Raw genomic sequence first — 16,030 nt, forward strand, 5'->3', positions numbered from 1 at the left:
TCACACAGTATATATATATATATGTTGTACACATTTGAAAATATCTACAATATGTTAAATGTTAAGAAGACACTATATGATAGATTGTGTTGTAATGGGTATTCACGTAATAGATGAGTTTTCCTTTTTCATTTTGTAAAATGCATGTACTTGTTAATCTATAAAAAATTCCGAATAAATAACACATTTTTAAATTAAAAGAAAAAAAAGAAAAACTTATATATATATATATGTATTTATATGTATAAATTTATATATATTTATATTACTCATATCACTTTTGTAATTAGATGGGTTTCTTAAGACAGAAAAAGAAAAGGGTGTAACATGAATATTGTAAAATAACTTTTTTTTTTTTTATATGTTTTGTTAAACTGTGTTCTTTTTCTTTTTCTTCTTTTTTACCTTTTTCCTGTTTTTCTTGTTTTTTTTTTTTGTTTTGTTTGTGAACCTTACTTGTCACATGAGTTATTTTATAATAATAATTTTTTTTTTTTTATGTGTTAATTTACAAACATATGAACATGTAAATAAAAAAAAAAATATATAATTATCCATACAAATAAAGCAAGAAAAGAAAAAAAAAAAAAAAAACATAAAAATTTTTTTTTTGACGGTTTGTAAAAACTATAAAAGATATCACGCATGATTTCTACACATTTGTCTAAAATGAAAATATCTAAAATTAAGTACTACCTATTTTTCTTTTTTATTGCGCATTTAGTGAAAACAGGTATGTGCATACTTCACTGGGGCCCACTCCTTCTCTACATTTGCCTTTGTCGTTATTACGACCGCTACTGATGCTACTACTACTGATGCTGCTACTACTGATGCTGCTACTACTGATGCTGCTACTACTGATGCTGCTACTACTAAAGCTGCTACTTCTGATTCTGCTACTTCTGATTCTGCTACTTCTGATACGGCTATTACTGATACTGCTTATGTTGCTGTTTGTACTTCTAATTTTGTTCTAGTTGTTCTACTTTATAAGTGCGAGCGCACTATGTCTTTTCATGTACTTACAACACATCAATTTTTTTTTTTATTTTCCGACCAATTTAGTTAAGTCCAGAGTACTAGTCAACTGCTTTGGATTGCTACACTGCAAGATATGTCACACTATAATAAGGAACTGCTTCTTATCAGGGACGAGTGATTTATCAAAATGCATTGCTTGCGAAGAGAGTTACTATAGCATTAAGCCCTGTACCCACCATACAGGTTCGTAAGAAGGAAAAAAAAAGGCGAAAAAATTGGGGAAAAAATGGAAAAAAAAATGAGAAAAAAGGTTGAATCTTTTTCGTTCTTCCATTAGGGAAATATACACAAATACGTGCTCCTTCTGTAATATAGATGACTCACTTTCCTTTATATCTGTAAAAATTATTCCTGCCATTTTTTCTAATATTTTTAGACGAATATTTGATGGACCAAAAATCTAAAGGTGCATTTGTGGAACTACAAGATCACGTAAGAATACGAATAACAGAGAAAAAAGGAGAATAAATACGAATGTGAATAAAGTGTACATGTCTGTTTATAGCTTATGCATTGATCTTCATCTAAAAAGTGTAGTTTCTTTACCTTTTTGTGCTCATAATTTGTTTATTTCGGCACGCATAATTACGCATAATACACACAAAGGCGCACATTCTTTGAACCAGCTTAACTGTACTCCTTCCCCTTTTAATTGTGCATTTTAATTGTGCATTTTTGTTGTGCATTTTTGTTGTGCCTTTTTATTGTGCCTTTTTATTGTTGTATTTTTATTGGGCAATTTAAATGTGCAATTTTTATGTGAAAATTTTATTTTCTCTGTTTTATTAATCTTTATAGGAGTACTTATCAGACGAAAAAATGGCAATTTTACTTTCCGAAATAATTAAAATATCCATAGATAGACACAAGAAGGGGGTAGCAGGGGGTAGTACCCTGGATAATGATTTAAAAAAAAAAATAATGCAATTGTGTCTGTATTCAAACTTTAATGACAACTACGAAAATGCAAAAAGTCATACACAGGCAACACCGGAAGAAGTAGAGGAGCATATACAAAAAATTATAGATATATATATAAAAGAAACAAATAACATGGAGCATATACTAAACTCCTTGAAAAATCCTGCACTATGTTTAAAGGACCCAACACAATGGGTAAAAGATAGGGCAGGTTATAAGGATATTGATTCACCCTCGGCTGGTATAATATCTGAAAAGAAACTTTTCAAGCCTTATAAAATAAAAAGTTTAATGAGTTCTTTATACAGTTCTAAGTCTAACTGTACTATGCAATTTTGCAATAGGTTCGCTGATTCGAATGAATGTGAATCTAAAATCAGGGTCCTCAACCAAGGCACATGGTAAGGGCCAAATTTCCTCGGTTTCGCCCGAGCGCAAAAAGGACACGCATGCATACGTACATACCCACGCACGTATTACCACTTGCATGCATACGTACATACACACGCACGTATTACCACTTGCATACTTACATACATGCACACGCACGTATTACCGCTTGCATGCAATACATACATACACACGCATACCCGTGCGATGATTCTCCCTTTACAGCGGGAACTGCTGGGCTTTTGCCTCATCGACGACTATATCCGCCTTCAGATGCAGAAAGGGCTTGGGGTTTGCAGAACCATCGGCTAAATATGTAACTCTATGTAAGAACAAACATATAAACACTGATGATGGATATGTATCTGGACATTACAATGATAATATATGTAGAGAAGGAGGACATTTATCTTATTATCTTGAGACGTTGGACAATACAAAAATGCTTCCAACATCTCATAACGTTCCTTATAATGAACCGATAAAAGGTGCAGACTGTCCTGATAGTAAACCGTCCTGGAGTAATATGTGGGATGAAGTAAATTTAGTTGATCGAATATTTAATGGGTATATTTTTAGTGGGTATTTTAAATTATCTTTTGGTGAGTATGTAAGAAATGGTATGACAAAAGATTTAATTAAAATTATCAAAGAATACATAATAGAACAAGGGGCTTTATTTGTCTCAATGAAAGTAAATGGAAAATTAAGTTTTGATCATGATGGGGAAAAAGTTATGATGAACTGTGAATATGAAGAATCACCTGACCATGCATTAGTTCTAATAGGTTATGGAGATTATATAAAACCCTCAGGTGAAGAAAGTTCCTATTGGCTTATAAGAAATAGTTGGGGTTCTCATTGGGGAGATAAAGGTAATTTTAAAATTGACATGTACGGACCAAGTAATTGTAATGGACAAGTATTATGTAATGCATTTCCTTTACTTTTACAAATGAGAGGGAGAAAAATAGATAATCCCTTACCTAACGATTTAGCATCAACAGATACTAGGATGAGGTATAATCATTCTTCTTTTGATATGAGTAGAAGAAGAAAATATCCTGAACAGAGGGATAACCAAATTAATGATGATAGAATGAACCCCAACAATCCATACGATAACGATCGATATGATAAAAATCGAATCGATAACGACAGAAATGATAATAACCCTTTTGTTAATCCTAGATATGAAGATATGTATGATGAACATAATGAAGACAGATATGGACCAAACTACCAACCATTTAACGATCGAAATGCAGAAAATGAATACTCTCCTGAGGAAGCTGGAGCTGACTACCCGGGGATTGGTGACAACCGCAAGAATTCCACTTTTCGAAGAACTTTTCTAACTAACTTGGTTGTCAACATTGGCAATACTCAGTATAAGAGAACCATTTACTCACGAAGTACGCTCACTAAATGAAAATAATAGCCAAAATGGCGAACAAATTGTTTTACGTGAAGCATCTTCTCATCGCGATGATATTTGTACACCTACGCATATAATAAACCCAATCGCGCACTGCAACATAGATGTACATATTTACGCGTACAAACAATTTTACCGTTTTAAACAGTCGCAAAAAACAATACACGTATAATATGTGCTCTTTCTGCATATTCATTTTCCTGATTATTTTTTCCTTTTTCTTTTTACTTTTATAGGGAAGGATGAATACAAAGAAAAGTTCTCCTGCTTAAGAACATTTTCAATGGATGAATCCTCAGACGTGTTATGCCGAGATAATTGTGAACGACATATCGACATGTGCAAATATAATGCATCCATTGGTGAATGTCTAATGAAGTTTTCCTCCAATTATAAATGCATTTATTGCGGCATGTAATGTGGTTCCAATTTGGCCTCTCTGTGAGTCGCAATCGTAGTCGCAGTCTATATTCGCTTCTCTTTCTCTATTTCTTTATAACTCTTTATATTTCTTTCTCTTTTCATAAAAAATAAAGACATGGAAAAAGAAAATAAGAAAAAAATCATTGTGTAATAATGATAATTATTTCAGGCATTTGTTCTGTTTTCTTTTGTTGTCTTTTGTTTTCTGTTTTTTCTTTTTTTTGTTAGATTATTCCATTTTTACATAATTTATTAATAAACACATACACGCATACATGTGTGCGCATACATGCGCGTGTATATGTGCGTATATATGAGCGTGTATATGTGCGTATATTTGAGCGTGCACATGTGCGTATATATGAGCGTGTATATGTGCGTATATATGAGCGTGTATATGTGCGTATATATGAGCGTGTATATGTGCGTATATTTGAGCGTGCACATGTGCGTATATATGAGCGTGTATATGTGCGTATACATACTCATATAAATTCACACATGCATGATATGTAGACAATTGTGCTTATCCTTATAAGAGCTTTTTATTTTTATTATGTTATAAAGTTTAATAAGGCTCTAATAAACACTATTAGTAATTTGTGTATTTACTCGTGTGCTCATTTGATGTGCTTCCCATTACTTGGCCCTCTTTTTTTTTTTTTTTTTTTTTATTGGCATCTATTTGTTTACCTGTTAATTTATTTTATCAATATGCATATTTATGAGCATAATGGAGGAAATTTCACCTGCTACATTTTTTAATAGAATTGCTACACAAGCTTATGCTTTTTTTTTTTTTTTTTTTTTTTCTAATTACATTATTAGCATTGATGATAAATAAGCCTCTTTTCTCTTTTTATTTTGTTCCTTTATTTTAAAATGTTGTTGAACAATTTTTTTTTTAATTTTAAACAAGCTGTGTGTATGCTGAATATAAAACTTTCACAAAAAAGGGCGCATATAAACAGTTGTTTATATGTAAGAATAAATGCATCCGTTTTGTACATATATATATATATATATATATGTATACATACACTTATATGTATGCGTACACATGTACACACATATTTGTATGTATGTATGTATGTATGTATGTATGTATGTATGTGAACTCGTTCTTATGTATATTGAAGGATTTTATGCACTATGGGAAAAACAAAACAAAACAAAAAATAAATACAAGACTACATTTGTGTAGCTTATTTACGTACTATACAATTTATAAAATTAACCAAATAACTGGCCAAAAAAAAAAAATAAAATAAATATGTGTTGTATCCATATTCACGTGTTCAGAGCAAACAAAATAAAAGCATCATTTCAGTTTAATTTCGAAGAGGGAGAAATTACAATAATAATATGTGGGGTATTTTCTCCCTCTCGCAATCTTCCCTCTTTTACGCAATTTTTTTGCTATTGCTTAAAAAATAAAGACAGCAGCAAGTAACAAGCAAATAACTAATATATAATAAACAATAATAACAAATAACAAAAAAAAAAAAATTAAAATTAAAATTAAAATAATAACGACATATTCGAACTGATGCACGTAAATAGTTTGGAATTCTTACGCACTAGAATTTTTTTTTTTTTTTTTTGAAAAATTATTTCCATTTTTTAATTTGTTCATCTTTTATGGAACAGTAATTAAGGAAATTTCAGCAAACATTTGTATGTATATAAACATAAATATATTTATTTATATATATATTTATATTTATATTCAAATATATGTATATACTCGTGGATATTCATAATCGCTTTTAATCCCTTTTACATAATTACATTTTAAAGGATTGAAAATTAAATATACATTTTTTAAACTATTTGCTTTAAAGGGTTGAAAGTTAAATATACATTTTTTAAACTATTTGATTTAAAGGGTTGAAAGTTAAATATACATTTTTAAAACTATTTACATATAACATTTACCATATTTTACGCGATGCATGTAACATTTTACATGTTGTATATCCTTATTAAATGTAGTTAATTTTTAAACGAAATTTTTATAATTTTTATTGTAAATAAAGTGAGTTCATATTTTTTCCCCATTGCTTTTTAAAGAGATTTATAGGAAGGAAAAACTTTCTCAAGTTCAAGTAAACAGGAAAACGATATATCTGAAAAATGCGAATGACGAAACAAATTAAAGAAGATTAATCCACACACTCCCCTCCTGTAAAATATATAAAATATAATAAATTGTACATGTGTATATGTACATGGGTATTATATATGTATAATGACTATTAAAATAGCAACGCCCACTTTTTGCTTAGTTCAATATTGTTCAACTCCTGTAAAATAATTAAAATACAAGTTACTCAAATGGAATTTCACAACTGAATGTGAAAGTTTACCAACTGCCCCTCGCATTTGAATCTTAAAAAAATATTTGAAAGATGGTATGAAATTTTGCAAAAAAGAAAGCAGTAAAATAGGTAATAAAATAGGTAATAAAATAGGTAATAAAATAGGTAATAAAATAGGTAATAAAATAGGTAATAAAATAGGTAACAAAATAAGCAACATATTAGCAACAATTTAGCAACATATTAGCAACAATTTAGCAACAATTTAGCAACAATTTAGCAACATATTAGCATCAATTTAGCAACATATTAGCATCAATTTAGCAACATATTAGATCAATTTTGCAACATATTAGCATCAATTTAGCAACATATTAGATCAATTTTGCAACATATTAGCATCAATTTAGCAACATATTAGATCAATTTTGTAACATATTAGCAAAAAATGTTCAAAATTTTAAAGGGGAAAGGGAGCCCATATTTTAATTTATTAAAAATTTGTAATGGTGACATGAAGGCCCTTTTTTCTTCCTCGTTTAGGGAGGAGAACAAAAAAGTCAATTTGAACAATAATGTAATTATTGAGGATAAAAAGAAAGAAGAAAAAGTAAGAGAACAAATATTGCACTTAAGCAATGATGCAATAAATAAAATGAAAGAAGTAAATTCTAAATATAAAAATTCCAAAGCATTAAAAGTGTGCGTAGAAGCTGGAGGTTGTTCAGGATTTCAGTACTCCTTTTCATTAATTGATAAAAATGAAATAAAAGAAAGAGATGTAATTGTATATAATAAGGAATGTGTTGTAATTATAGATAAACATGCTGTTGATATTTTAAGAAATAGCAAAATACATTACACCAATAATCTTATTTCAAAAAAATTTACCATTGAAAATATACAAAATATTTCGTCCAAATGTTCCTGTGGAAATTCTTTTGATATTGATTTTTACTAAAAAGAAGAAAAAAAAAAAAAAAAAAAATTGAGAGAAAACCATATGAACACAGAGCTCACATTTGAAGTTAAAATTGCCTTGTAACAGAAGTTAGCCAAAGGAGGGAAGACCCATTAGAATGATTCTACTGCAAATTAATTTTACGTCGAATTAATATTACGTTGACCTAACTTTGAATTAACTTTGAACTAACTTTACTTCCATTAAACTTTACTTTCAATTAACTTTACTTCCAATTAACTTTACGTCCAATTAACTTTACTTCCAATTAACTTTACGTCCAATTAACTTTACTTCCAATTAACTTTACTTCCAATTAACTTTACGTCCAATTAACTTTACTTCCAATTAACTTTACGTCCAATTAACTTTACGTCCAATTAACTTTACTTCCAATTAACTTTACGTCCAATTAACTTTACTTCCAATTAACTTTACTTCCAATTAACTTTACTTCCAATTAACTTTACTTCCAATTAATTTTACTTCTTTTTTTTTTGTGCAGAAAATGTTGTGAAAATATGCACAGAGAGTCACTTCAGGGATAGAATCGATTCTCCTTACAAAGGGGAAACTTATACACACATTAGTACTGACATATGTATATGCACATATTGCATGTTATTTTAATTTTTTGAACTTCAATAATTTTTTTTTCTCTTTTCTCCTTTATCTTTTTTTTTTTCGTTTTGTTGTTTGAATTATCACAGTATATTTTTTTTCGTTGTCAATTGGTATATTGCACGATGCACAGGTGTGTGTCTGGATTCCGGGGGAAGGGTGATCATATATGAGGGAATATTTTAATATTTATTTAGGCTTTTTTTATTAGCCATATATTGTTGAGTTAAGGTATATAATAATATGCATGTGTACATATGTATGTGTAAATGCGTATATACAAATTTATGTGCAAAAGCAATGTCAAATAAACCAACAAAAAAAAAAGGAGTCTAGTGTTAAAACCCCATTTTCAGTAAACATTTTTAATAATGAGTTTGTACTATTTTAAAAAAACGACACATATACCTGTGCGCATGTGCACATATGTGTATCATCAAATGTAAATAAAAGAAGAGGAAGGCAGGGATAACGAAAATTTCCTGCTTAATAAAATAATCATATTATATCAAATTTTAATTTCAAATAAAAACAAAAAGAGAATATTGAACACTTGGCATTTTGGGAAAAATGCACAACAAAAGAACAAAAAAACAAAAAAAAAAAAAAAAAGAAAGAAAAGAAAGAAAAAAGGTGAAAAATGGAAAAACCATAGAGAAAAAAATAGAATAATATAAAAATCATTTTCATAATATCATAATACTGCATAAATGGAAAAATGGAATATTGTAAAATGACGAAACAGGGATGGTGTGGAAGAAAATTTTCCCCTTCTTGGACACCCTATAAATTAACGTCATTAATTCTGGTGTTGAAATCATATATTTTTCTTTTAATTTTGTCCATGTCTGCCAAAACAAAAAAAAAAAAAATATATATATATACATGCATATATACATGTATACATACAAGCATGCATATACAAACTTATATATATATATATATTTATATTTATACACACAACGCGTTAGCATTCGCTACCTTCATAAGCGTACGAAAAAATGTTGGACACAGAGTCACTTGACGGCAAAGACAATTTATCATCTGCAAAATGAGAAGGAGAATTAGAATGCGAATGAAAAATTGAACAAAAATATGAGTGAAAATCCCAATGAACGAATAGGAGAATTAAAAATGAATAACTTCAATGAATGCCAACATAAAGGAAGGCACGTCTAAGTGTCAGGGAAAACCCCCCTTTAAAAATTTTTTTTTTTTTTCTCCTCAAGCAGTACTTGTCATTGCGGTACGAGCTGGTGATATACTGGAGTGGTAAAATAAGTAGGGGTATTTTTTGATTAGATTTAGGGGGTCAGATGAAATGGGGTCCTCATTTTTAAATTGGTATAAGGGAGGTAAGGACGGAGATTTATTATAGTTTAATTTTAGTTTAGTTTTTTTTGTTTTGCATTTTTCCTTCATCATGATTTTGTTATTCTTCATATGTGCATTTTGCGGTTTGGCATGTTTTGCTGTACCATATTGTAGAGTCTCTTCCTGTTGGCTCACCTCTTGCTGGCTCACTTGTGCCATGTGCGCGTGCTGTAGGAGTAGGTGGAAAGAATGCCTCAACCGAGACTGTATTTGCCTGTTGGCAGTATGCACAAACTTGTATAAGTTTCCAATACACGTGTATGCATTAATAACCTGTTCTTGATATTTCAAATAATGCAATTTTAACAAAAAGTTCAACAACAATTTTCTATTGCAAAAGTTGATAAAATTGTGAATGGATATGGCAAAAATTTCAATCTTCGTTAAATGATTATACTTAAAGAGGTAGGGGTATTGATCATACAATTTTAGTAAGTTGAGGATATACGTTTTTTCCTTATAAATCATTAACAATTCTAAATTTTTCATAGCATAGATAAGTCTACTTTTATTATTATTTTGAAAACATTTTAGGACAAAAAAGAAAAAAAGATCTTGCATTTTCCGTTGAAGTATTTTATTTAATATGAATACAAAAATAGAACAATATTTTAAAGAATGATTAAAATGGGAAGAATTAAGTTGTGGTCCTTTTAAGGTATAAAAATGCTTTACTAAATATTCTTTTTTCTTAAATTTGTAAATGCATTCTAATTTGTTTATTCCTTTTTCAATTGTTACATTATCTAAATTATTACATAGTTCATTATTTGCAAACATTAAGTTATCACATATAAGTTTATTTCTTTTCTCTTTTTCATCAAAAATAAATTTTTGAATTTTTAAAAAAGCGTAATATTTTTCACTTTCAACTACTCTTGTTATAATCTTAATTAGTTTGTATACATTTTTTTCTATTACCATTTTCTTACCTAATCGCATATCCCTCAATCGTATGTAGCCGATAAAAATCCTTCTCAAATAAATTTTATACATAATAAATGAAAAATAAGTTACATGGTCATAATTAAATTTTAATTTTGATATTACAAATGAGATGATTCTATTATTGTATTGTACTAAAATACTATTCACATGCGTTAATGCATAGGAAAAAGCCTTTTTCCTTTTACTTAACATTCCATTGTTAAGTATAAAACATCTAAAATAATTAGTCATCCTACTTTTATATAAACTAGATAATACATTAAATAATAATAAAAAACTTTGTTTTTCTAAATTTTCTTTATATACAATTTTTTCCTTAATAATCATGTTAAACAACATATCGTTTGTTTTCACTTGGTAATTTATAAAACTCGTTTCATAACTCCTTATTAGCATGAAATTCAAATAATTTTGTACATATTTTTTTAGATAAAATTCTAATTTGTCTGTAATTCCTTGTATTAATCTAATCCTTGTTTTTTTCATTTCTTCGACTCTTATATCATAGTTATAGCTAATTTTCCATCTGTGATATGAACACCTTAAGGCAAATTTTCTTAATGTTCTCTCACATACTTGTAATAAATGGCTTAAATATAAAACATACACTTTTTTATACTTATCAACCATATAACTGTACACTGTTTCTATATCTAAATACTCTTTATTTTTATCCTGCTTCTTTGTCTCACTAGATTGTAGTTTACTTTGTATCTTTTCATATACTTCCATTTGATTTGATTTAAATAACAGAGTAACATTCTTTTCTGACTGTTGCTCTTTTTTTTTAAATACATATACTAGTTTAAATAAATAGGTATTTTTCTTCTTCTTCTTGCTCTTCTTAACGATATTAATTTCCCGTATATTACTATAAGATATACATGTTATCACATTTTTTTCATTTTTTTTAATAAGTAAATAATTACACAACAAATTTATTATTACCGAAATGTATTTTCTAAACACAAGACCCACGTTCATTTCAAGTTCATACATGTCTTCCTTCTTCATCAAATTCTGCACTTCATCATTAATATGTTTATACAATTTCTTGTTTAACTCTAATTTGGTTATATCTATATTGTTCATGCAATTATTATGAATCAAATGCTTCGGATATACTCCTTTGTTATGGTAATAATCAAACATGTCATTACTGCACATGATGGTACTACCCCGATGGCTACCACGACTACTACCATTACAATTACCATTAAAGCTAGGATCATTCTTTTCATTTATCCTGAATATGCAAATATCTTCAAAGAACAGTTTATTAATTCTCATTTCTTCCACATCTTTAGCAATAATATCATTACTCCCGTGAGCGTTCTCCTCGTTATTATATACACGTTCCCATTCGCCAGCTACATCAAAGCTGTTCAACTCGTTATCCTTATTGCTGATGAAGTTCACTTCATCGTCGCTTCTGTCTTCTGCACTACTAAAAGAAGTGTTTCTTTTCATACAATCCGCATCATCCACTTCATCCGCAACATCCACTTCATCCGCATCATCCACTTCATCCGCATCATCCACTTCATCCGCATCATAGGAACTTTTTACACTTCTGCTATCCCGTTTCTTTGGTTGAATAACTTTTTCTTTATTTTTGATGGCCACATGTTGAACACATCTTTCCTTTTCATTCTTCATCGATATTTCTTTGCAATTATAGTTCTTTATTATGTTACAACTATGATTTCCGTTCTTGTTGAACATATAAATTTCTTTGTCATTTACCCCTTTTTCAATATTTTTATTTTCTTTACTATATGAACATTTTTTTTTTTTTAACATATTAAACGAATTACTGTTGCTTCCTTTGTGGTTATTGTACGTGAAATTTTGTTCTTCTACTGATGGGCCGTGTAACCCCAGTTTTTCATCAGCATTTGAATATGAACTATTCAGAAAAGTGTCTACACCCCTGCTATTATTGCTAACACTGTCGATAACACTACCGCTGTTATTACCGCTACTACTACTGCAGCAGCCTTCCTTTTTTTTCACATCGTTATTATCAGTAAAATGTTTACTCGTACGCACATTATTGTACTTGTCGCTGCGGAAGGAGAAATAACAGTTACTACTGTTACTACTACGGCTACAGCTACAGTTGAAGTTAACGGTGCTGCTCTTTTTAAAAGTACAATTGCTGTTATTATTATTACTATCACTAATATTATTAATGTTATAATTATTATTACTACAAATATTATTACTACAAATATTATTACTACAAATATTATTATTACAAATATTATTATTACAAATATTATTATTACAAATATTATTATTACAAATATTATTATTACAAATATTATTAATGTTATAATTATTATTACTACAAATATTATTATTACAAATATTATTATTACAAATATTTTTATCACCACAAATATTTTTATCACTACAAATATTTTTATCACTACAAATATTATAATTACTACTACTATTATTATTATTATTACCGTTATTGTTACAATTCTTGCTAGCAAAAGGACGATGAAGATTCTTTTCTTCTTTCTTTTCTACGGTTATAAATTTCGAAGACTTATCAGTGGCCGCCTCATCATTTTTTTGCTGTGTTGAAAAAACAGTTTTCACCTCTAGTGCATTATTATTATTATTGATAATTTTACCGACAAAATTTTTTTTTTTTTTTTTTTCGCTATTTTTTAAAATCTCAAAAAAAAAATTTTCCTTATTACAATTATAATTTAAACAGTCACATGATTTTACCATATTTTTTTTATATTTAAAATAATTATTTATTTTGTTATCATCCTGAATAATGAAATTGTTATATTTTTCCTTTTCACATCCTTCGTGCTCTTCCCTTTTTTCATCATCATTTTCTCCACTATTAAAATGGCTATTTGCATCATCATTTTTATCATCATTTTTATCATCATTTGCATCATCATTTTTATCATCATTTGCATCATCATTTTTATCATCGTTTTCATTATCGTCACTCTTGCGTAATAAAGACGAGTTACTGTGGTCATTTGAAAGTGTGTACATATTACACCTGTTATGATCATTTAATACTGTTTCCTTTTTTTCATTTGCAAAAATTTTTTTTTTTTTAATGCCTTCTTTGTTAACCTTTTTGCTCGTTTTATAATTACATAATTCATTCGAACATGCTAATGATGCTGTAATGAGTTCTTTCTTCTCCTGATTTTCCTTTTCAAATACCCATCGGTTTAAACAGTCATCGTAATCGGCACCATCATCATTATAGTCATCATTACCGTAGCACTTCTTAACCAATTTATGTTCATAGCTCCTGTGTAACTTGTGAGGCGAATCGGTGATATAATTCTTCCGAATACTTTTATTGCATACATTTTTATACAACCGTTTGTACATATTTTTACACATGTTTTTATACAAAATTTTGTAATATATATATTTTTTACCATTCCATTTATTCTCCTTATTTCCATGCCTGGATGAATGACTATGTTTTTTTTTAATATTATTGTACATGCTTTTGAACAGTCTGTTATTATTACCCTTCATCTGATTCAATTCATCATGCGCTTTATCTATCATACTCTCTTCTTCTGTTTCACTATGTGCGCTTTTTGCTACCAATTTTTTACAAAATGAGTTTTCCTCTTGAGTGTCAATTTTTGTCCTTTCCCCTGCACAATCAGTAATGTGCATATTATTTTTTTCTTTTTTCATCCTTTTTGGATCATCCTCTTGATGCATGATTGACGCTTCCCCATTATTTGTACTAACATTTTGAGCTTTGTATAAATTATCTTCTTTATTTATTCCATTGGGTTTATAATATTCCGGTTGTATTGCAAAATGAGGATATCTTAAAAATTTATCAGATGGAAACGAATCATGATTTTTATATAAATTCAAATTGATGTTTTTTGTGGGTTTCTCTTCTACATATTTGTGACCCTGTTGTATGATCTTCTGTATAAGCATATCCTGTTCATTAACACATAGTAATGATTCATTTACAGAGCAATTTTCCGAATTCTCCACATTATTCATACATGTATCTATAACGTTTTTTATAACACTTTTTTTTTTTTTGGGTTCATATTTAAAATTATTCTTATTTACATTGTTTCCCCCTTCTACCTTTTCTATTCTTCGCTGAAAAAAATGTGAACCTTCACATAAAAAATTTTGTAAATCCTCATTCTTAAAAGTGTACATTTTGCTTTTACCAACCTTCTCATCGTTGATTAAATTTTTTCGAAAATTTTTATATTCTTCTGAATTTTTATACAATCTTATGTTATCCTTTAATTTAGATAATAGATTAACTGGTATATCTCTCCTACTTGCATATAATAATGCTTCATCGTTGTAACACTCTGTAGAGTCATAACATTTCATTGTTGGAAGAGCTTCATTTGGATCAAAATTTTCTTTTCTTGAGCTGTATAGCTTACTATATTTTTCTTTTTTCAGTCGAACTACTTGCTTTTTATATATATAATTTATGTTAATTTTGTTTTTATGCTTACACATTTCAGCTATTCTCTTTTGCACACCATTTCTCCTTTCATAGGTCCTCTTTTTTTCCTTACTACTATTCTCATACATAATATCATTATGTTGGTATGTTTTGAGTGCTCTGGGTGTTTTGTGCGTTTTAGATGTTTTATGTGTTTCATGCGTTTTATCATTCGATTCATAGTCTTTTAATACACTTCTGTCATGATTTTTACTCTTACCATGTTCTTCTAACAAGTTGTTTATACTATAGTCATTGTAGACATACAACAAATCCAATTTATCTCCTCTCATGTTTTCTAAGTCATTCCCAATGGGACGTAAATCATATAATAAAATTATAACAAAATGAAGAGGGATATGTGGGAGATTCTAACTCTGTTAGTCTTCACATGACGTTTCTGTGTATAATTATTCATGAACGAGTGCATGTCCACACACCCATATATACGTAATTACATGAATATGTATGTATATATATATATTTATGCACACATTACATACACATGGTCAGGGAACACAAAATGGATAAAATGTAGAAAATGGGGGATAAGGTTTATTGGATAATAATATAATTACAACAAAAAAAAAAAAAATGAATAATGTCATAAATTAAAAGGAATGTGCATAGATTTGAGTTTCAAAAATTTACATAAAAATAGACACACAACTATCTGATTAAATATTTGTTCTAAAACAAACTACTTAATCTAAAAAAAAGGAAGGGAAGATAAGAAAACAAGTAAGAAAGGTAAGTTAAGATAATATAAGATAAGAAATGATCATGTATGATATAATGTATTAAGACATGCAGAATACGCCAGAATTATTAATGCGCAAACATTTAGATTAAAAAGAAGTGATCACGCTCCTCCCTTTTTTGTGCTTTTTATTTTTTTTTTTTTTTTTATCATTCACAACTCATATATATATATTCCCTATATTTATAATGTACTTCAAAATTATTGTCTTTTATTGCATATAAGGTACTCTATATATTTAATTAAATGTATTTTCCTTTATGCAAAATAATTCATATTTTTAATATTTATATTAATGTAACTTAAAAATATCTTTTACATATTT

General features: G+C 28.5%; 3 protein-coding genes across 3 annotated transcripts; 2 read left to right on the forward strand and 1 right to left on the reverse strand.

Moving 5' to 3' along the window:
• Positions 1–669: 669 nt before the first annotated feature.
• On the forward strand, positions 670–4,211 carry PmUG01_04025300 (serine-repeat antigen, putative; the record flags this gene model as incomplete). The annotated part of the gene is made up of 6 exons (XM_029003251.1): positions 670–733; positions 1,069–1,227; positions 1,421–1,476; positions 1,843–2,366; positions 2,581–3,770; positions 4,030–4,211. The coding sequence occupies 6 exons, from the start codon at positions 670–672 to the stop codon at positions 4,209–4,211; spliced, it is 2,175 nt and encodes a 724-aa protein (XP_028859703.1).
• Positions 4,212–6,985: 2,774 nt separating this feature from the next.
• Positions 6,986–7,498, forward strand: IscA1 (iron-sulfur assembly protein, putative; the record flags this gene model as incomplete). Its single annotated transcript, XM_029003252.1, has 1 exon — positions 6,986–7,498. One exon carries the CDS (start codon positions 6,986–6,988, stop codon positions 7,496–7,498), a length of 513 nt encoding a protein of 170 aa, XP_028859704.1.
• Positions 7,499–8,902: 1,404 nt separating this feature from the next.
• PmUG01_04025500 (conserved Plasmodium protein, unknown function) lies at positions 8,903–15,238 on the reverse strand (the record flags this gene model as incomplete). The annotated part of the gene is made up of 3 exons (XM_029003253.1): positions 8,903–8,967; positions 9,101–9,163; positions 9,355–15,238. The coding sequence occupies 3 exons, from the start codon at positions 15,236–15,238 to the stop codon at positions 8,903–8,905; spliced, it is 6,012 nt and encodes a 2,003-aa protein (XP_028859705.1).
• Positions 15,239–16,030: the final 792 nt, after the last annotated feature.

The sequence above is a fragment of the Plasmodium malariae genome, assembly GCF_900090045.1.
Source record: "Plasmodium malariae genome assembly, chromosome: 4".
Classification (NCBI taxonomy): Eukaryota; Apicomplexa; class Aconoidasida; order Haemosporida; family Plasmodiidae; genus Plasmodium; species Plasmodium malariae.